This window comes from Capra hircus, chromosome 23, assembly GCF_001704415.2.
Source record: "Capra hircus breed San Clemente chromosome 23, ASM170441v1, whole genome shotgun sequence".
NCBI lineage: Eukaryota > Metazoa > Chordata > Mammalia > Artiodactyla > Bovidae > Capra > Capra hircus.
In genome coordinates, this window is record NC_030830.1 from 835,772 (window position 1) to 856,524 (window position 20,753).

General features: G+C 57.7%; 1 protein-coding gene across 3 annotated transcripts in view; it reads right to left on the reverse strand.

The window, feature by feature from the left end:
• Window positions 1-20,753, reverse strand: part of GMDS (GDP-mannose 4,6-dehydratase) — a 425,099-nt gene that overhangs the window by 43,569 nt on the left and 360,777 nt on the right. For all 3 annotated transcript variants that reach the window (XM_018038954.1, XM_018038955.1, XM_018038953.1), the window contains exon 9: window positions 7,793-7,889. In XM_018038954.1, the coding sequence (XP_017894443.1) occupies window positions 7,793-7,889 (97 nt within the window). The remainder of the gene's footprint in view (window positions 1-7,792; window positions 7,890-20,753) is intronic.

Sequence of the window (20,753 nt, forward strand, 5' to 3'; positions counted from 1 at the left end):
AAGTGGGACTCAGTGGGCTTAAGGGTGACACGGTTTTGAGGCTCACGACAGCAGGAACAGGACAGAAGGGAGTCCAAGTGCAGGGAGAAGAGGGCGAGGTGTGAGGGGAGGAGGGCTGAGCGCTGTCCGTGGGCAGAGTACTCGCTGCGGGGTCTGGGAGGGCCCCGGGCACTAGCATCTCCACGTGGGAGGAAGTGGTCCCTGCTCCGGGACACCCTCTGGGCCTCTATTTAAAGCCACAGTCACCCCACTGCTCCTGGCCCCCGTCTGCTGTCCCTCAGAAACGCTGCACGTGCAGGCTGATCTCACCCGTGGTGGCCCACATCTGTGTTCACAGTGTTTTCAAGGGTGTGCGTTATTAAACTTCCAACTGGCAGCTAACTAGAATCTTCCATTTCTTCTTTCTCCTCAAAGTGATTAACAATGTGTTTTCCAAACAACAGAAAACGCTGTGACCCAGCAACATTCCAACATGACCAACTCAGTATTTTCTTCCAGTAGAACACCCAGACCCTTGAGCCCCTGGGGGGAGCACAGCTCTGTCAACGCAGTGATCTTAGTTCCCGAAACTTGTCAGGCCTCTGAGCCTGGACCCACAAGGGAGCGAGCGTGTGCAGTGCTGACCTGCCGCGGTAGCACCGGAACCCACGCGGACTGCGGGCTGGGAAGTGGTGTCGGGCTCGAGCATGTGCGCAGAGACCGGTTTCTGCGGGAGCGGGCGGGGCGGTTGACGGGAAGGTGGTGGACGGCCGCCCAGCATCTCTCGTGGTAGCTGATCTCCAGCTGGCTGGCAAGGCTGCAGTTCCGGGGGTGGCCCTGGAACATGCTGGGCCCCAGGGCTTGGCACAGAGAAGAGCAGAATCAGAGGAGAAACTCAACTCCTATCTTTCCCCAGGACCATCGGTTCAGAAGCAGTGCCAGCAGTGAAGGAGCGTGTGACCGTTCCTGCCCAAAGCCGTCGGGCAACAGAACCAGGCACACACTACAGGAAACCTCAGGAGCAGATGGCTCAAAGAAGCCTTTGAGATGGCCTCTGATAACTAATGGTTCCACGGGCGTACACGACGATGCTGACGGTGATAATTAACCATGATGACAGCAATAAAAGCGATAACGCGCAGTGCAAAGCACCTTATACTTAGATGAGCCTTTCATCCTCAGGAGCTAAACACTCTGCATCCCGCCTTGCGGGCACATCAGTTTGAAAGCAGGTCTCTGCTCACCCCTGAAATTCAGTCTGCCTGGACTGGGGGTGGGCACCGCCTGCAGCTCACATCAGCTCTTTGGCGTCGGCCCTTCACCCCTCTGAAGAGTCTGGCCTCCTGGGCCTGGACATAAATGTTTCCTCAGCTGGGTTTCTAAGACTGAGCTCCTGCGCCCACAGATGCCTGCCTGCAGGGGACCAACTCCTGCTCATGACCCCCTCCCCTAAATGCCCCTCAATAATCCTCGTGCACATCAGGCCCCAAACCCCCCTCCACAGCAGGCCCCTAGGCGCAGCACCAGCTTGAGGCTCCGAAATCATGCCAGAGCTCAGTGCCCTGCACCTGCCCCATGAACGATTGCTGGGGTCCTCAGGGGATCCCGATGGGGTGACAGCCCCCCTCCTGCACCGCGGGCCCTCACTGTCCCACCTGCCCTGGCCCCGCGATCTCCGTTTGCAATGTCCTGGCACGTGCCACTGTCCGGCCGCCACCTCCCAGTCTGGCGAGTGCCTCACTGGCCTGCCCCGGACCAGCCCACAGCTTCCACGCTGTCCCTCGTCTACGGCCGAGGACCCTGCTTCATGTCTCTGTGCATTTCTCACGGGCTGCGAGGACTCGCTTCCATGGCAGGAATCCAGTGAATGCTGCTTCAGGATTAAACCTCTAAGGCCCCAGTCAGATAGAGACGGTCTACTCTATACGCGCTGCTACGTCTTCTGAGAAGCTGCAGGTGTGGGTGTGGTGAGTGCACTAAGGGATCCCTATCAGTTCAGTTCAGTTCAGTTCAGTCGCTCACTTGTGTCCGACTTTGCGACCCCATGAATCGCAGCTGCCAGGCCTCCCTGTCCATCACCAACTCCCGGAGTTCACTCAGACTCACGTCCATCGAGTCGGTGTTGCCATCCAGCCATCTCATCCTTGGTCGTCCCCTTCTCCTCCTGCCCCCAATCCTTCCCAGCATCAGGATCTTTTCCAATGAGTCAACTCTTCACATGAGGTGGCCAAAGTACTGGAGCTTCAGCTTTAGCATCGTTCCTTCCAAAGAAATCCCAGGGCCGATCTCCTTCAGAATGGACTGGTTGGGTCTCCTTGCAGTCCAAGGGTCCCTCAAGAGTCTTCTCCAACACCACAGTTCCAAAACATCAATTCTTCGGTGCTCAGCCTTCTTCACAGTCCAACTCTCACATCCATACATGACCACAGTAAAAACCATAGCCTTGACTAGACGGCCCTTAGTCGGCAAAGTAACGAACCCTAAAAGCTGCAGAGCCTATCAGCGGCTGGGTGCTGACCTGTTCCTTAGTTTAGGCGTTCTTACACCAGGTTTAGGAGGCGGAACACTTCTGGCTTATCCGGGAAACCTGTCATGCGTTAGGAAACGCGCAGACCAGCATTCCTAACGCAGGCTGCACCATTCGCTGCACCAGGAGGGGTTCGTCTAAAATCTGTACCTTCTTCCCCTACAGCTGGATGGCACCATTCTGATCCAGTATAATCGTGAACCCTGCAAGGAGCAACAGGAGGAAGTCGGGGGCACTGTAGTCGGGACACAAGTACTATTTCATTAGATACAAGCAGTCTTGAGGGGTGGGCAGCCAGGGAGGAGCTCAGGCTTTAGGAGGAGTGTTGCCTGCCCGGGGGTCCTGCACAGAGGAGGCCAGGCCGTGGTCCAGCTGCAGACAGCGAGGGGCAGAGCCCTCGCGGGTCTGTCCCGGAAGGAGAGGGGCAGTCCGGTTAAGGAGGGACACAAAGCCTGGGAGGGCGGAGCCTGGGAGGGCGGAGCCTGGGAGGGCGGAGCCTGGGAGGGCGGAGCCTGGGGGGGCGGAGCCTGGGAGGGCGGAGCCTGGGAGGGCGGAGCCTGGGAGGGCGTCAACAGTGGTTGCGAGACAGAAACTTATAAACACGAGTGGTGAGATGGTCAGGGAGTAATTACAGAGAGGAAGCTCCGTCCGAAGCGACGCACCGCTGACAGCATCCACGCCACTGCTCCTGCCGGTTACGAGAGGGCGGATGCTGAGCCGGGAGCCCAGCCGCTCCTCTCCTGGTCCCGGCAGAGAGGGGGCTCGCCCTTCGTCTGCCCGGCCAGCTTCCTCTTCCCCGGTCCCACAGAGGGCAGGAGGGCGGAGGTGGGGGCTGAGGGCCCTGGGGGTCAGAGGACCAGGACTGAGCGATAGGGGGCCTCCGGGGGCGCTGAGGAAGACGGAGCCACGGGGAAGGCAGGTCCGGCTTCCTGCTGGGGCGGGAGCACAGACACTGGAAGAGGGGCCTTTTCAAGACCCCTGCGGAGGCTCGGGGTGGTGCTGGGCGAAGGTCTAACTGGTATTTATACAAGTCCTCTGATGACAGATCAGATTCCTGAGGTCTGGAAAGTGTTACCCTGCATTATTCTAAACAGGGCTACGAGATAGAACAAGCAATTATGGGCCATTTAACTTAACATCATTTACAGAAAAATATTAGGAAAAGTTTGCAGAGGGGACAACTCGACAAGCGTGTGGTAATTTGATTAGAAACAGGCCACATGTTTCTGCTGAAGGAAGGTGTTGTTTTAACTGGCTTTGCCTTCTTTGAAGTTACTGCTTTCCCAGATCCAGATTTTAACTCGGGACTTTTTTTCTAATATCTATAAAGAATGGGAATAAACATAATGTATCTAGGTAAAGCAAGCAAAAGCCAGTCACAGAGGAGGATGCTGGAAACATCACATCAAGAAAAGTCCATGTTAGAGACAAACAGGACAGGGAGGGAAACTCAGCTCCATCATCAGTAGAGTTTAAATGTATTTTTTCATGAAAAATAGGTGCTTCCAAATTTGGTCTGTGAATGCATTTCCCATGATATTTCTTAAAGTGCTCTGCAGAAAAAAAAAAGGCATTTTTTGGTTTGTTTGTTTCACTGAAAAAAAGAAAATCTTAGCTTCTCTTTCTTTAAGTGAATTGACCATTTGGTGTGATTAACAATTGCCACGTTGGGATGAATACTTCTTAATCCAATCTTTGTGAATTTCCCAAGTTAAAAATTTTCAGACAAAAAGAAAATGTCTTTGTTATTATTTTAAATTAAGTAATAAATTAATGTTAATGTTCTCATATTTACATGATAATTCCATATCCCTGAACTGCTACTGAATTTTCAGAGACAGGGTCAGAAAGGATAAAAATCAAAATAAAACAAGAATAAAGAAGTCAAAGTACATAGTAAAACATCTGCTAGAAGCCTTGACTGTATCACGTCACTGACTTGTTAGCAGTTAACACGCACAATCCACCAGCGATGTCAGTCTGTCTTTCGGAAGGCAGTCGGCTTGAGTAACTGACCTGTTCTTCCCACCTACACTCCCCGTGGCGACAGGGTGTGTGTCGTCCATGCTCGACTCTTAGGGTCTAACACAGGGTTTGGCGAATATTTGCTGAAAGAATAAATGACTAACAATGACGGCGTCAAGGCTGGGTGTTTCACTGTGCACCACCGTTCTGACGAGCAGTTCGTGGGACTGACTGTCACTTCTACGATTCTTTGAAAGAAGTTTGACTGCTAACCCCATTTTTAAAGACAGGCAGACAGACGCACCGAGGAGTGACAGGTTCGAGGTTACCCGTCTGTGATGGACAGTTTGTGAACTCAGGCCGCCTGGCCTTCAACCCAACCCTGCTTCTTCCTGGGCACGGACGCGCATCACCAGGGCTCCGCATACCGTGCACCCAGAGAAGGGGGGCCCAGTCTTCACAGGGTGGTCACCAACGCTGGGAAATGTGAAGCCCAGTTTCCAGAGTCAAGTTCTCCACCCGAGTCAAACAACTAAACATTCAGGGGAAGCCCAGAGGTGTCCACCGAGAGACCCAGAACAGGACTCTGCTCAGCTCTAAGTGGACACCAGCATCCTGAGCTCAGACACACACTTTCAGGAGCAGGACCTTCCGCACGAAGCAGGAGCAGGACCGAGGAGCCTGCCGTGGTGAGATCAACAGGGGAAGGTCCCGGCCGGGAGTCCTGCTCCATATAGAGCCGCTGGTGGGCTCCTTGTGTCAGGCTCTGCTGGGCAAACAGCCTTCCTTGGTCTGAATCTTATTCACAAAACGACACAAATCTGCGCCTCCCGTTAGTCTTGCTCGCGGACGCTGGTGTTTTGGGGCCTGCCGTGTCCTTACAGCCTGCCCCAGGTTTCCTGTCTGGCACTCCCCCTGGCAGTCTCTCGACGCACCGGACCCTAAGGTGATCTGGTTCTGCGGTTGGCTCTGGGGTGTGCTGGGTGCTGAAGACACAGGACAAAAATGGCCAGGGGAAGGAGCTTTTCTAGAATCCGAGGAGGGAGGAGTCTGTGGCCTCGGAAGATGGACCTGACCACAGACAAAGGCAGGCCACCGCTGGCCCCGGGGGCTCCACGGCCCCCACGCCCAGCGCTTCTCAGGCCTCGTCCCAGCAACCCCCCTGGCTGCTGGTCAGGGCCCAGACCCAAGTGCAAGCTCACTGCGGCGGCTCTGGGTCTGGTCCCCTTTCACCTGGAGGAACACAGCGCCTCAGGCAGCTCTGCCTCAGCCTGTCAGACTGCTCGGTTCTGGGAAAGCCGCTGTGCTGAGGAATGAGGTGAAAAGTTGAGCCTCACTGCACATGCCCCACGGAGCCCTGAGCGGGGCGGGGAGGGCAGGCTCCCGCAGCAGTAACGGGGGCCCGGGGGCGACAGATGGGCGAGAGGAACCCACGGAGCCAGGCGGCGCCCTCAGGCTCAGACGCCCTCTGCGGACAGACCTGCAGAGCAGGTGCCACCACCGTGTCCGCGGGAACAGAAGGACGGACGGACGCGGAGCTTCGGCCGGAAAGACGGGCCACGGGGGCTTCGGCTCTCTCGTGCCATGTCCCCACCACGCCCCAGCGTCCCCAGGGGAGGGTGGCAGACGAGCCGCTGGTAGTGGGCTCCTGGCTTCGGAAAGAAGGCCCGGGGTGACGGTGTCACGGGGTGCAGGAGCCCCGTCCACTCCCACTCTGAGATGACAACGCTCGTCGCAAGCCGGGACACAAGGCTGCCCGTTTAGGTTCCAGAAATACGACAAGCCTGCGGCGTCTCGGCCGGGTGGGCGGCGGGCGTGGGCTGCAGGGCAGGGCCCCCTGCTGCGTCAGCAGGCTGCCTCGGCCCCCTCCCGGCCCGCACATCCTCTGCCGGCACACCCACTCCGCCGGCACAGCGCGCCATTGTTCGCCGCCCGGCAGAGGCCGCCCCGCCCGGCCGGACAGCCCTGCACACTTCCTCTCCTCGCTGTCCCGCCCTTGTGGACGGCCGCGTGAAGCGACGCCTCTCCTTTGTCTGAAACAAGACTGTCTGACGGGTGATCACCAGAGACACGTTCACTTTCAACCCTTCTTGGCGGGGCTTTCCTGACCTCGAAAGGTGGCGCGGCAGACAGGAATTTAGTTCAAAACACAGGCCGAACAGGTTCCAGGGTAACGTGCTCACAGTCAACACGCATGTCGTTCGGGAACCACCACATCTGTATGCCTCTCTCAAGACGTTGCTTTCCATCACCTCAGGTCCGTCCCTTTAAACCTCTGGGTTTCGTCACCGGAGTGAAGGTGGCCCACGTTTAAATGGCAACACCCAGCCAGGAATTCTTAGACAGTGAGGGAAGGGGGACGCTGCGCCCTGACGCCTCCAGGCTGTTTCTCCAGATAGGGGCCCGCGCACGCAGAGACCACGCACCATCCACCCACCCACCCGCCAACCGGCACTCACGCCGCGTCTGTTGCCGTCTGAGACAGGACAAGAGTCTTCCTCAAAGAGTTCACAGTTTGGAGAAAAACATGGAAAGAGATGAGTCTGACAAGCTGTCACACACGTTATGACACGGTTTGCAGAGCGTGCGACGTAGATCCAAGAGGGAAAGCTGGAAGCTCGGTGGCGGCCAGTCCACGGGCCAGAAGAGGCTTCGCACCCAGGACCACACTCGAGCTGAGGCTCAAAAAGTATACAGGCTCACACGGCTCAGGTTTGTGTGTGTGTGTGTGCATGTGTACATATGTGTGTATGTGAGTGCATGTGTGTGTGTGACCGTATGAATACATGTGGTTGTGTGCATCGGTTCATGTGAGTGTTGAGCACGTGTATGCAAGTGAGTGCATGTGTACGTGACTCAGTACATTTGACTGTGTGTGAGTGCACGTGAATGCATGCGTGTGTGTGTGCATGTGTGTGCAGGAGTGTGTCTGAGAGTGCACATGAGTGTGTGTGTGAATGTGTGCAGGTGCGTGTGCACTGGGACCTCCAGACCCTGCAGGTCACGGGGCCCTGGGAAGGCGGACAGCCCGCAGGCTCTAGGGCTCAGCCATCAAGCAGGCCTAACCTTGACGGGCCTGCCTTTGGCCCGAGCCTCCATTTCTGAAACCAACCCTTCCCCGGGTATGAGCTACCCCTGCTCTCCTTTATACGGCAGTGTGTCTTGTGCCAAGAACAGCACCCCGGATTCGCCTCCCAAGGCTCTGGCTTGGGTAAGGCGCTAGGGTCGCAGATCGCCCAGTGTGGGGCTGGGCAGCCTGGCCGCGGCGTCCAGGGACGGTCTCCCAGGAGTGGCCAGTGGAGACGCGGCCGAGAGTCTTACCACTTCAGTGGGCCGGTAGTACTTGAGGTCCACAGTCACGTGAATTTTGCCGGTCTCTTTACATCTGCCCACTTCGTTTTCATTCTCTCCTTCCCACCTGGAAAGGAGATAAAGACTTAGTCATCAGCACTGAGTTGCTCGGGAGCAGCTGGCCAGGGTGCCAGTGCAGCACGGAAGCGTGCGAACTCGGGAGCACAGGCTAACCCGCGGCCTTAGGGCCTTCCCAGGTCCATTTCAGGGGCTCCCCTGCCTTTTTAAAGAAAATCACGATGTCGTCAGAATCGAGACCTCAGAAGTGAAGAGATTAGCCAGAATAAGGAATTCCGCAATTTTCAGGGATCTCAAAGACTTTGTGCTTCTCTGGACTATTCTTGATAAAGTCAATTACTATGAAGTGATCGCTTCTGTCTCTCCCCCCGCCTTTTTCTTTTTGAGTTTTAGGTGTATTTATTGTAATTTTAACGCATTCCAGTTTAGAGCAAGTTTAATGTCCTAATGAACCGTTAACATCATCCTGGTATTACACACCAGTTACCTTGCTGTACCCAGGCAGCCATGGGCCCCAGTGACGAATCCCAGGTGACTAAACCTCCAAAACTATGTAACGACTCGGTTACTTCCTGCTAAGAAAGGGTCTGCCAGCCTCTCCTCCTCTTACTCAGCCGTGAGGCCCTCTGGACTCGTTTTCCCCTGTAAACACCCAGAGCCGCCCGCCCTTCAGGGCCCAGGCACAGCCTCCACTGTGAGTCCAGGAGGCAAGCGCACACGTTTCAACACTGGCTTCCCGCTGGAGTTCGATTTTACATTCTCACTTTCATAGAAACGAAGACTCTGGCTTAGAGCTGACCTCTGCGTTTCCACAAACCAATACTCAAACAGAAACATACTATATAATTTTAATCATTTTCACAAATGAAGCTTTTTGGCAAAGAAGGGAAACACGTTGCAGGGTATAATGTTTGGCTCCAGGACTTGATCTCAGACCTGTGCTCTCTCGGCGGGCGAAGAGCGCTACTACAGGGCAGTCCTGTGCCCCCGACCAGCCGCAGGGGCTTGGGGGGAAGAGCAGAGTATCACACTGGCCCCTGGACCACATGCCGTACAGGGCTCGCTGAAGATGATCAAACGCTGATCGCGGCTGCATTCTGCACAAAGGTCGGGTATCAGGGACATAAACCAGCATCACAAGCTTTATTTCTGATCGACCATCTGGAGGTTCTGTGTCTAAATCCCCTTCTGACAGCACAGGGATCACATTTCATCGTTGGAGAAATAATCAGTTTGTGAGGACACTGGGCTTGCCCACAGACTACAGGCAAACACGCAAAAACATCCCACAACACTCAGAGAGTTACAGCAGATTATGCTGGACGGCAACATGGCACAACTGGCATTTTCCATGAATTTTCTATTAATTAATTGACTCAAGAAAGGGGGTTTGGCGATTTACTTATTTGGTTTATTTTCTTACCCTTGCCTAGACTCACTTGGCAGGCTCACAGCCAAGCGTTTGGAACACTCACCTGGACACGCTTTAGATATGCAGACTAGAGATGCTGTGAGACGGGAAGCCCTGTGGTTTCAGGTGCATGAAGACCAAGCCTCGGCCAGCATCCACAGCAAGGGAGGGGATCCGGTGAGGTCAAGGCTCCCAGAGGTCTCCTGTGCAGCTCTAAGGTCGTTTCCGCGGGCGCTCTCTGTGGGAGCGCTTCTAGTCAACGAAAGGACAGCTGCTCCTCACGAGCATGTTTCAGCTCTAGTTTTGTTCACGTGTCATACAAAGAAAAGCAAGCTCACACGCCTTCCTGACGCATCTCCACGGAGCCGGGGTTTCAGAAGCACGTGCTCACCCACATGTAACGTGCGACGGGCCACACTCATGTGGGAACACGGATACACAGGACACCGCCCTCCGCGTGTCTGAACCAGGGGCTGGAGGACTTTTTCTACAGAGCTAGAAACGGACGGTCTCAGGCTTTGCCATAACCTAAGGCTCTGTTCCGTATTCCTCCTCCTTCTCTTTCCCAATACCATCTTTTTTTTTAAAAAAAACTACCGTTTGAAGTGAAGTCACTCAATCGTGTCTGACTCTTTGGGACCCCATGGACCGTAGCCTACCAGGCTCCTTAGTCCATGGAATTTTCCAGGCAAGACTACTGGAGTGGGTTGCCATTTCCTTCTCCAGGGGATCTTCCCAACCCAGGGATAGAACCCGGGTCTCCTGCACTGCAGGCGGACGCTTTACCGTCTGAGCCGCTGGGGAAGCCTGAACAGTGGACACATCCTTGGAGAAGAGAACACAGGCCTCGCTGGGGTCTGGCATGCAGACCAGTCGTCCGCCGGGTCCAGGGGACGAGTCAGGGGCACATCCTCAGCCTCCGCCCCAGGGGGGCATCTGGTGCCGTCCACACCGGCGGGCCGACAGCGGGCTCGGGGCGCCCTTCCCCAGCGTCACGGGCTCGCTGGGCTGCGCGGCAGTCCTGGGCCAACACCAGCCCCTGTTGCAGCAGCTGAGGTGGGAGCAGCTGGGGAAGGGCCTGCCTGGCAGAACCGAGCAGGTACTTCCGGCGCCTATAGTGTGAGCTGCCCACACAGAGGTCTCCTCTGCCCCATGCTGCCGGCCGGCCTACAGGGGTGTCTGCGGCCACGGCTGCCATGGCCACGGCTCTGAGCGAAGGGCTCAGAGTGGGACGGAGCCGCAGAGCCACTTTCTGGTCGGCACCAGGCAGCAGGCAGATGCTTTGGCCAAGGCCCAGGAAGCCGTGGGCTGCAACAGGACACGGAGTGCTGTGTTCACCAGCGAGAGGCAAGGGCGGACCTGCCCGAACAGGTAACGGGTGACTCCACGCAGAGTGGCCTGTGCGCAGCTGGCGGGGAGTGAGGATCCCGCCGGTGGGCAGGAGCGCAGCCTGCTCGCTGAGATGGCGCTCCCCGCGTGGGGTCCCGCAGACTCAAACTGTGGGCTCAACTGCTGGCTCCTAAGGAGCGCTAAGAGCCCGAGGCAGCACTGAGAGCAGAACTGAGCGCCCCACGGCGAGACGCGGGGCAGCTCACGCCTCCCTACCCAGGAGGCCCTCTGGAGCAAGCAGGGTGAAGCGAGCCCGGGCCTCCAGAGCCGGCGGGGCCACTGCAGGCCCTGCTGCTGGAGCGGGGCGGGTGGGGCCGGGAGGTCGAGGCCCCGGGCGGCTTGGGAGAGGCAGCGGCTCTGGACGGGAGACTGGCTGCACCCTCCTCCTCCTCCCTCGACCCACCTGCAGACATGGGTCAGTCTACAAGGGCCGGACCTCGGGAGAGAAGAGACAACCCGTGTTGTCGAGCAGACGGACGAGCGTGAAGGACGGGGCAGGAGCCCCGAAAACAGGCTCGCGAGCGGGCAGTGGGCAGGCGGAGCAGGGCAGCCCCGGGGGCTCAGGGTGGAGGGGCTCGGTTCCCCTGGAAGCAGGCTGGGGCCCAGGCCGCCGCGGCCCACATCACCGGATGGCAGCCTCAGCGTCCCTGTGACGGTGGCAGGAGGGACGGTCCTGCGCCCCCGAGGTGGGGTCCCCACGCGGAGAGCACGCAGGTGGGCTGTACGTGAGTGCTGGGCACCCTCGGCCCCCAGGGGCTGCGGGGGTCAGGGTACCCCTTTCTAGGAGCGAGGTGGGGGTCAGGCTGGCCCCTTCTGTGGTGGGGGCTGGGGTCAGGCTGGCCCCTTCTGCGGGGGAGGCTAGGGACGCCCTCTGGACTCCATTCTCCAAGCAAACACCCCTTCACAGCCCCCAGAGTGACCAGGAGCCCCCGAGCTCTAGGTCCTAGAAACCCCAACCAGCTTTTAGGCCCCCACTTTCAAATACGAGCCCAACACTAAGGCTTACCAGACGCATGTGAGGAAAACCACACTTACAAAGACAAGGGGTCACAAGAGATAAGCTGAGACATAGCAACTCGGAGGAGACAGAACCGACGGGGAGGGGGGGATGAGTGAGTGAACAGCGAACAGGACGGCTCGCAGGCGCCACCGCGAAGAGCTGTGAGGCGACACGGCCCCAGGGGACAAAGGCAAGACGCTGCACTAAAAAAGGGACAATCTGAAAACAAAAGATGTAGTAATTGGAAAGAATTCAGAAGAACTCAAGAGAAGATTCTGAAGACAAAGTCGAGGTAATTTCTCAGAAAGTAGAGCAAAAAGATATCAATATGAAAAAGGAAGATAAAATCAAAAGACGGCCTCGAGAGGTCAGTATAACAGGGTTTCCAGAAAGAGAGTGAAGGAAATAACTGTCTTCACATAAATGAAGAAAACGGATCAGAGGAGAAGAACAGATGTTTCCAGACAGAAAGGGTCCCACCGAGCACCCAGATGCCAGGTGGGACTAGCGGCCCACGGCACGGGGTTTCAGAACGCGGGACAGGGTCGGGGGTGGGCTTGGGGATGGGCTCGGGGATGGGCAGGGCGGCCCCTGCAAGCAGTGCCTTCCAAGTCCTGAAGGAAGGCTGTTTCCAACCAAGAGACGCACATCGGCCCCCTTATTCACGCCGAGGGCGGAAGAGAGGTGTTTCCAGATGCACTGGTCTCAGGAAACCAAACCACGAGGCTTTAGAAAGATGTCGGGAAACAGGGGCTGCCAAGCGTCCACCTGTCCAGGCGGGGTCAGGTGACAAGGTGGCAGAGGGGCTGCTCCAGGCGACACGCCCGGGGAGAGCCCGGGGCTGACGGGGCAGGCGAGGGGCGGTCGCATGGGAAATGGGGCAAACGCAGAGAGACAGGGCTGCGGCCCCTGGAGCGCACACGGGGTCCGTCCCGACGCTGCGACGTGTCTGTCACGGCTCTGAGAGATGGGGGGGCAGAGGGCGGGATGCGGGCTGCAAGGGGCGGAGCCTCGTCCTGAGCAACAGGCCAGGAGAGCGGCCGCGAGGGGAGCAGCGCAGACGGAGGTCTGAGCGCGGCCTGGAGTCGTGGCAGGGAAAGGCCAGCGGCGCGGCGGCGGGCTCCCAGCAAGAGGCGGCAGGCACGGGCAGGGTGGAGGTGGGCCCCGGACGGCCCAGGCTGATGAGGAGAGCCAGCGGCTGGACGAGCGGAGGGCGGGCTGGGTGGGGAGGCCGCCGCGAGGAGAGCTGGCCCCTGCGCCTCTGCGAGCCGCCACGGGAGGAGGGGCCTCTCGGTGGGGGCACTGGGACGGCCACAACGCTGGGGAAGAAGCTGAAGGCAGAGGAGGCAGGGACAGCGGTCTGTGCGCACGGAGGCGGCACTGGAGCCCCAGGCCCGTGGAACGATCGTTCCAGATGCGGGCGGGGGAAGGGAGACTCCGGAGGGCAGCGCCGGGGGGCTTCAGGGTGCGAAGGGGGCTCTCAGGACCCTTGCAGAGCCTCTCCTCCGCCCCTCAGCCAGAGTCACTGCCACTGACTCCAGCTCCCGCTGCCACGCCGTGTGAACAAATAACCAACTAAAACACAAAGGCTAAACTTTAACCCTCGTGCCCGGGTTCCGGAAGAGGGCTGCCGTGGGACTCATCCCCGGGGCTTCCACACCAGGCCGGGCGTGCCACCCAGGCGCACGGTCTGCGGCCTGCATGGGGGGAGAGGAGAGCAACTGGCTTCCCCTCCCTCCACTGCAGGCATCCTCCGGCGGGGATGCTGCTTCCTGGGGGGCTGGGGGCACCATCAGCATCTTTTCTGCATCCTTCATCACCAGCATCACTCACTTCAGTTCAGTCACAGTCGTGTCCGACTCTCTGCGACCCCATGAATCGCAGCACGCCAGGCCTCCCTGTCCATCACCAACTCCCGGAATTTACTCAAACTCATGTCCATCGAGTCGGTGATGCCATCCAACCATCTCGTTCTGTCGTCCCCTTCTCCTCCCGCCTTCAATCTTTCCCAGCATCAGGGTCTTTTCAAATGAGTCAGCTCTTCACATTAGGTAGCCAAAGTATTGGAGCTTCAGCTTCAGCATCAGTCCTTCCAATGAACACCCAGGACTGCTCTCCTTTGGGATGGACTGGTTGGACCTCCTTGCGTCGAGGGAACTCCCATGAGCATCACTGGCAACTGTTAAAGGGAAAACTGTCTCCTTTCTCACTGTCCTCTGTCAGCTTCATCTGCAGGGCCTCTGACGGGGGTGACCAGCTCCGTGGACAGGGCCCGGGTGGTCCAGCCTAACAAGGCCGAATGAGGCGGCTCGAGAGATGACGCGAGAGAGACCAGGGCTGGCCCCCGCAGCGTGAGCTGAGAGCAGAGGGACACTCAGAGACCCCCGGCGGCCTCACCGTGTGCCGCAGGCCCCTGCGCCGTCTTCACACGGCTCTTACCTATCTGTGTTCCTTGTGTCGAACTCAGCTGGGGCGGCCTGTCCTCACGCAGAGACTGTGGCTGGGGTTTCTCCAGCCTCACAGGAGGAAGCACCTGGGCAGCGGCCTGACGGGCAGGTGGGCAGTGGTGGGGAGGGGCAAGGGAGAGCCCGGAGCCCCCAGGCGTCCCCAGGGGCTCCTCCACTCCCGGCCAAGCTCGCTCGTCTGCCCCCCACCCCCTTGTCCTCGCCGCGGGCCCTGCATGTCGGGCACTGAGCTGAGCCGGGGCTGAGCGCCCAGGTCTCTGTCCTCCAGGGTCCTCTAGCCTGGCAGCCACGCAGGACAGCAGAGGAGCGGCGGGGTCAGAGGACCAGGCAGCACCCGGCAGGAGCAGCCACGGCGGGGCAGGGCCCCGGGAGGGTCTCCCAGCCGAGACCCCGCAGACGGGCAGCAGTGAGACGGAGGCAGAGCGGGCGCGGAGCCCCGCTCCTCGCCCCTCCCCACCACCGCCCACCTGCCTGGAGCGGCCAGGCTGGTCCTGGCCACAGCTGGGTGACGGAGCGGCCTCCGCGCTTGTTCTCAGGCCTCGCCACCCACATGGGGGCCCTCCTCGGAGCTCCCAGCCTCTTCTCCAGCTGGGACTCCACCTCCCTGCCGACATCACTCCAGCCACGGTCGAGCGGCCGTTCCTTCAGAAGTGGTGATAGAACGGGCTTCCATAATATCCGCAGCTGTTTGCATAGATTTGTAAATGATGGCTTCTCCTTATCACTGCATTAAAGCCTGGCTTCTCAAGCGCAAGCACCGGTCTTGGATGTCTTGGGTGAGTTTGGCTCTGAGAGTAAAAAGGAAGAAGAAAACGGGCAGGGAGCCCGTGGATGGAGCGCCTGCTCTGTGTTCGGGTCAAAGCCCGTTTCTTCAGGTAACCGTCAGAGGCAGCAGGCACTCTGAGATCTGATGGACCCTTAGCTAAAGACCGTAACTGACCTGCTATGCAGAGGCCCGCATCAGCCGACCGTGAGAGGTAGCGAGGGCTGCCCCAGCCTCCAAGGCAGACAGCATCGGATCTGCGCACACTGCTCATCCAGACGCCTGCCACTTCAGCCGAAGCTCCTATTGCTTTAGCTGTTATATTTTGTTTAATTTTTTTTAATGGGTTAAAACCCTAAGTATCTCAGAAGTTCATATAAACGTAAAACGAGGGCTTAGCTTTCTCAAGCGGGGAGGCTCCACCTCAGCGGTGAGTGGAGGCTGGTGAGCAGGGCCAGTCTCCGCACGGACACTTCGGGAGGAGGCTCGGGTCTGCTCAGAGCGTCTCCTCCACGTTCTCGAGGGGCCCAGCCCATGCCTGCTTCTCTCCCAGCTCCACGGAAGATGCCGAGTGACGCTTTCTCCACCCCTCAGCGTCAGAGAGGCCACTCAACTTGGCTAGATGGTGTGCATGTTAGAGAGGGCGGCTGCAGGCCACCGGGGGAGCTGGAGCTCCGGGGTGGGGCTGCTGAGCAGAGACGTGGGCCAGCGCGGCCCTAAACGTGAGCAAACATGCGGAATCTTCCAGAGAAAGAAGGCAGAGCCCAGATGCTCCTTTGCCTGACTCTGCTCAAGTAGAGCCCGAACATACAGCTGGAGAAACTTCATCAGAAGCGACACGCTGGAAGGGTGGGGTTTTCCCACAGAGCAACTGGACACAGTCAAGGTTCAGCATGTACAATAGGAGGGCTCACAGTGGACACCAAGACACGGGACACAGGCCCGCTCCTGGGGCCCTGACACCCAGACATGGGACATGGTGTCACTCCTGGGGCCCTGACACCTGGACACGGGACACAGGCTCACTCCTGGGGCCCTGACACCCGGACATGGGACACAGGCTCACTCCTGGGGCCCTGACACCCGGACACGGGACACAGGCTCACTCCTGGGGCCCTGACACCCGGACACGGGACACAGGCTCACTCCTGGGGCCCTGACACCCGGACACGGGACACAGGCCCGCTCCTGGGGCCCTGACACCCGGATACGGGACACAGGCTCGCTCCTGGGGCCCTGACACCCGGATACGGGACATGGTGTCACTCCTGGGCCCTGACACCCAGACACGGGACACAGGACACGGGCTCGCTCCTGGGGCCGTGACACCCGGATACGGGACATGGTGTCACTCCTGGGGCCCTGACACCCGGACATGGGACATGGGCTCACTCCTGGGACCCCCCCCCACCAACCCCACCTCCCTGCAGTCCCCTCTGCGTCCTCCGAGCCCAGCGGCCAGCCAGAAGCCTCACACACCAACCCACACCCCACCTCCCCCCGCCCCAACCCCTGCCTCAAGAAACAATCCCTAATTAGGGGAAGAATGTGCATGAACACAAAACGCTTGTTATCTCAGCCAGGAGGCGTTTAGAAATGAGTTTCTTTTTAAACGTATAATAAGGTTTGCCCTTGTTGTTTTGACTGAAAATATAGTTATGATACCGCAAACTATGATAAATATTTCCACTGGCGGAACGCCGCCCCCACCCCAGCAGCATGCGGTGGTTTTCTCATGGTTGCAGGCTGTTCCTACAACTCTCTTCTCAAAATTTAACAAGATTAATGACAGAAAATTAGTCAAGACAAGTATTGGCCTGTTTGGTTTATGCATCACTTCGAGTGCAAGAGAAAAGCGCTTCCTTTTCACATTACTTATTACCTAATAAGTGATAAGGTGACAGGGAAGCGGGAAGAAAAGCCTCACGCTGACAACAACCCCGAGAACACAGCCCCCGCCAAACGCACACAGATACACACACAGGCACACACACACTCTCACACACGCACGCACACATGCTCATAGACACATACACACACACACTCACAGACACACAGATACACATATACACACCCCCCCCACAGATACATCTATACACACCCACACACACAGACACACGTACACTCACACAGACACACAGATACACAAACAGGCACATAGATGCGTATATAGACGCACACATATACACACTCTCATGCATTCACATAGATACACATGTACACACACAGCCTCTTCCAAATGCACACGTGTACACACACAGGCACGCACACACACACACGCACACAGGCACATAGACACATACACACAGACACTCACACAGATACGCACTCACACAGATACACATATACACACCCCCACACACAGACACACGCACACTCACACAGACACACAAACAGGCACATAGATACGTATACAGACACACACATATACACACTCTCACGCATTCACACAGACACACATACACACTCACAGACTCACAGTCACACACGCGCGCGCACACACACACACACACACGGAGCACCGCTCTTACCTGCACAGCGCACGGCTCAGGTTTATTAGCATGAGTGCTACACACACTGAAATAAATAAGGATTTATGTCTTTCATCCCTCACAACTTTTGGAGTTTAAGACAATGTCAATAAAACATCATACTTTATGCTGTAAGAAAACATAAACAAAAAGTGTACTTGTTTTTAGGAAAAAAGACGTGAAATTGCCTCCACTGCAGAGTGAAGGGTGTTCACTTTTTCTCTACTATTCACTCTAATAAGAACCTTGGAGGTTTATTTAAAGCAACATGGATTTTGAATTAAAAGGATATTTAAAAACTCAGTCCTGACACAAGAGACCCATGATACATTTGCAAATCACAAAAGGACATGGGTGATTTTCTTGAAGCGCGCACTGCCTTCTTCCACAATGAAGGAGGGCATGGAGGCGGTCCAGACGGCTCCTCTGCCTGCACATTCTTCTCTGTCCTCTTCTTTTTTCCACCTGTGTTGCAGCTCCCAGCATTGTATTTAAAATGGAAACGCCAACACATCTGCCTTTCTGTTCCTTATCTCCTCTAATGAATGTGATTAGTCTCCTGCACAATGTTTTCATGCAAAACAAATATATAAGTCTGGTAGTTAAGAAAGAAAATGCAGGTGAATTAAGAAACAGTGACATAGAAGATGATTCTGTGGCATTTTTGACGTGGAAAGTGATTCTATAGACGGAATGTTTGATCCTCTTGCTATAGCCTGGAAGCGTCATCACCTAAAGTCCGCTACAAATAAGGATGCTGGCCCTGGGTTTACAAACCTTCACCTTCTCTTGGGATCCAAGGGCCAAATGTTTTAAAGGCAAAGTATTACAGGCAAGCACATGAAGTGTTTCCCAAAAGATGAGCTCCTGGACTTTCTCCAACTTCCAAGGCTGTTTTTGACAGATTGCCATTAAAAGTTTTGAGGTAAGGGAACTACTATATAAATTAAGTTGCTGGAAGAACTTGACTCCTACACAACTGTGGAACCGAGTCCCCATCAGTTCAGAGGTGACCGACATGTTTCTTGGGCTCCCAGGAGACTTCCGTCAGTGCCTGGCTCTCCTCTCGCTTTAGAGACCAGGGTTCTGGACCCCCTGGCTCTTGCACCTTGGAGACCCCCATCAGTTCTTGGTCAATCTCTTTTCTACTTTGGGAAAAAAAAAAAAAAAAACAGGTAGGGATGCCTCCAGCTGTTCAGAACTCTGTCTCACCAAGAGCGATCCAAAGTCACTGAAGGCAGGAACTGGTGTTCAGAGGATTTCTTCTATCTCAGTTTATCAGATAATAAACTAGTCCAATATCTCGTTCAATTCAACTGGCGTTTACGTGATCCCTGGAGGCGTGAGGGCAGAAAGAAAGAGGAGAGAAGGCACCACGGCGGCTGCAGGCTCTCCCTGGATGACAGTCCTCATGGAAAAACCTAGAAAGTCTAGGCTTTTCACTTTACAGCAGTCTGCCCTCATTCCCACCCTGCATGCCACACACACAGACACACAATCAAACTCTCAACTTCCAAATATTCGTTTTCCATTACCGACTCATGAAAATGCTGATTTACCAACTGTCTGCCACTGTGCGGGGCAGGATGCAAGGTTCAGAAAGGACCCAAAGCAGGTTCGGCCTCAAGCAGAGAATGCCCCGTCCGCCAGGGAGGGTAAAGTCCCAGGCGACCTAAGATCGCGGTCAGAAGGGGGGAGAGCTCAGATGCGGTGACTGTCGGGTCCACCTTGGGCCTGAGGTTCTGTGATCTCCCAGGCTCTGCTGCTCAGAGTGGGGTCCAGGGGCCAAGCAGCCCCCACATCTGGCATCGCGGGGGTCCTGTTAGATGCTCAGGCCCCGCCCAGACCTACCGATTCCAAACCTGCATTTTAACTAGATCCCCAAGCGCTTCTCAGCAGTTAGCATCGGAGGACTTGTGCTCCACAGGAGACAGACCAGCTAAAAGACGCCCTAGCTCTGCCAGAAGGTGAGTTACTCCTGGAGAGCAGGGGAGTCCTCATCACAGCCACAGCCCCCCAGGCGCGAGCTGAGGGCCTGTCCTCTCCCTCCCTGCCCGCCTCTCTGCTGAGCACGCCCGTAGGCTCCTCCTGGTCACATGAGTGTGAGGCATTGGTGGGACTCGACTGTTTAGAGTCCCCAGACATAGCATCAGTTGCCCAGTCTTATTGGTTTCATGCTTTGCTTGTCCCTAGCATTCACGTGGACAAATGTCACTTTCCATCAACACCGTTTCCTCACGAACAGCAAGCAGGGCAGGGTGCCTGCCGCTCCAGCCGCCGTGGCGCGTCCCGCGTGCTGACGCGTTTCACCGGCTCCCATCCCTGAGAGGCAGGCCCTCACCCCCTCTCGGGTGAGGCCCAGAGCTAACTGCTGCCTGGGGGTGGGGGCAGTGGAGCAAGGCCAGACCTGGGTGGGGGGCGGGGGGGAGGTGGAGCCGGGGGCAGGCTGAGGGGTATGGGGGCGCTGTGGAGCAGGGCCCGGCGCAGATGGCGGTGGAGTGGGGGGCTAGGCCCAGGGGGATGGGGACAGTGGAGCGGGGGCCAGGCCCAGGGGCGGTGGAGTGGGGGGCCAGGCCCAGGGGTGGGGCAGGGGGCTGGAGTGGGGGGCCAGGCCCAGGGGTGGGGCGGGGGCGGTGGAGTGGGGGGCCAGGCCCAGGGGTGGGGCGGGGGCGGTGGAGTGGGGGGCCAGGCCCAGGAGTGGGGCGGGGGCGGTGGAGTGGGGGGCTAGGCCCAGGGGGATGGGGACAGTGGAGCGGGGGCCAGGCCCAGGGGGCGGTGGAGTGGGGGGCCAGGCCCAGGGGTGGGGCAGGGGGCTGGAGTGGGGGGCCAGGCCCAGGGGTGGGGCGGGGGCGGTGGAGTGGGGGGCCAGGCCCAGGGGTGGGGCGGGGGTGGAGTGGGGGGCCATGCCAGGGGTGGGGCGGGGGCGGTGGAGTGGGGGGCCAGGCCCAGGGGTGGGGCGGGGGCGGTGGAGTGGGGGGCCAGGCCCAGGGGTTGGGTGGGGGCGCTGGAGTGGAGCCCCTCGCCCGACGCCACAGCACACTGCGTGCAGAGACGACACGCTGAGTTCTGGGATAGGAAGCCGGTGGTAACGGGGAAGGGGCCCTCCAGGCCCGGCTCCGGCTCGATGTTTTCCTTGCCCGTCGCTGCCTGGTGTCTCACTGTGCGGAAGCCGTTCCCAAGGAGGCCTGGCTGGCCCGTCAGAAGGCCAGCTGCGGCGGGGCTGGCCCGGAGCGGTCCCGACTCTCCCAACTCTCCAGCCTGTTCCAGCTGAGATCGGAATGCTACTCGTGGGGCCCGGAGATGATCCAGGGAAGGAAATTGGAAAGAAAACAAACAATAGAATGCGACTTCCAG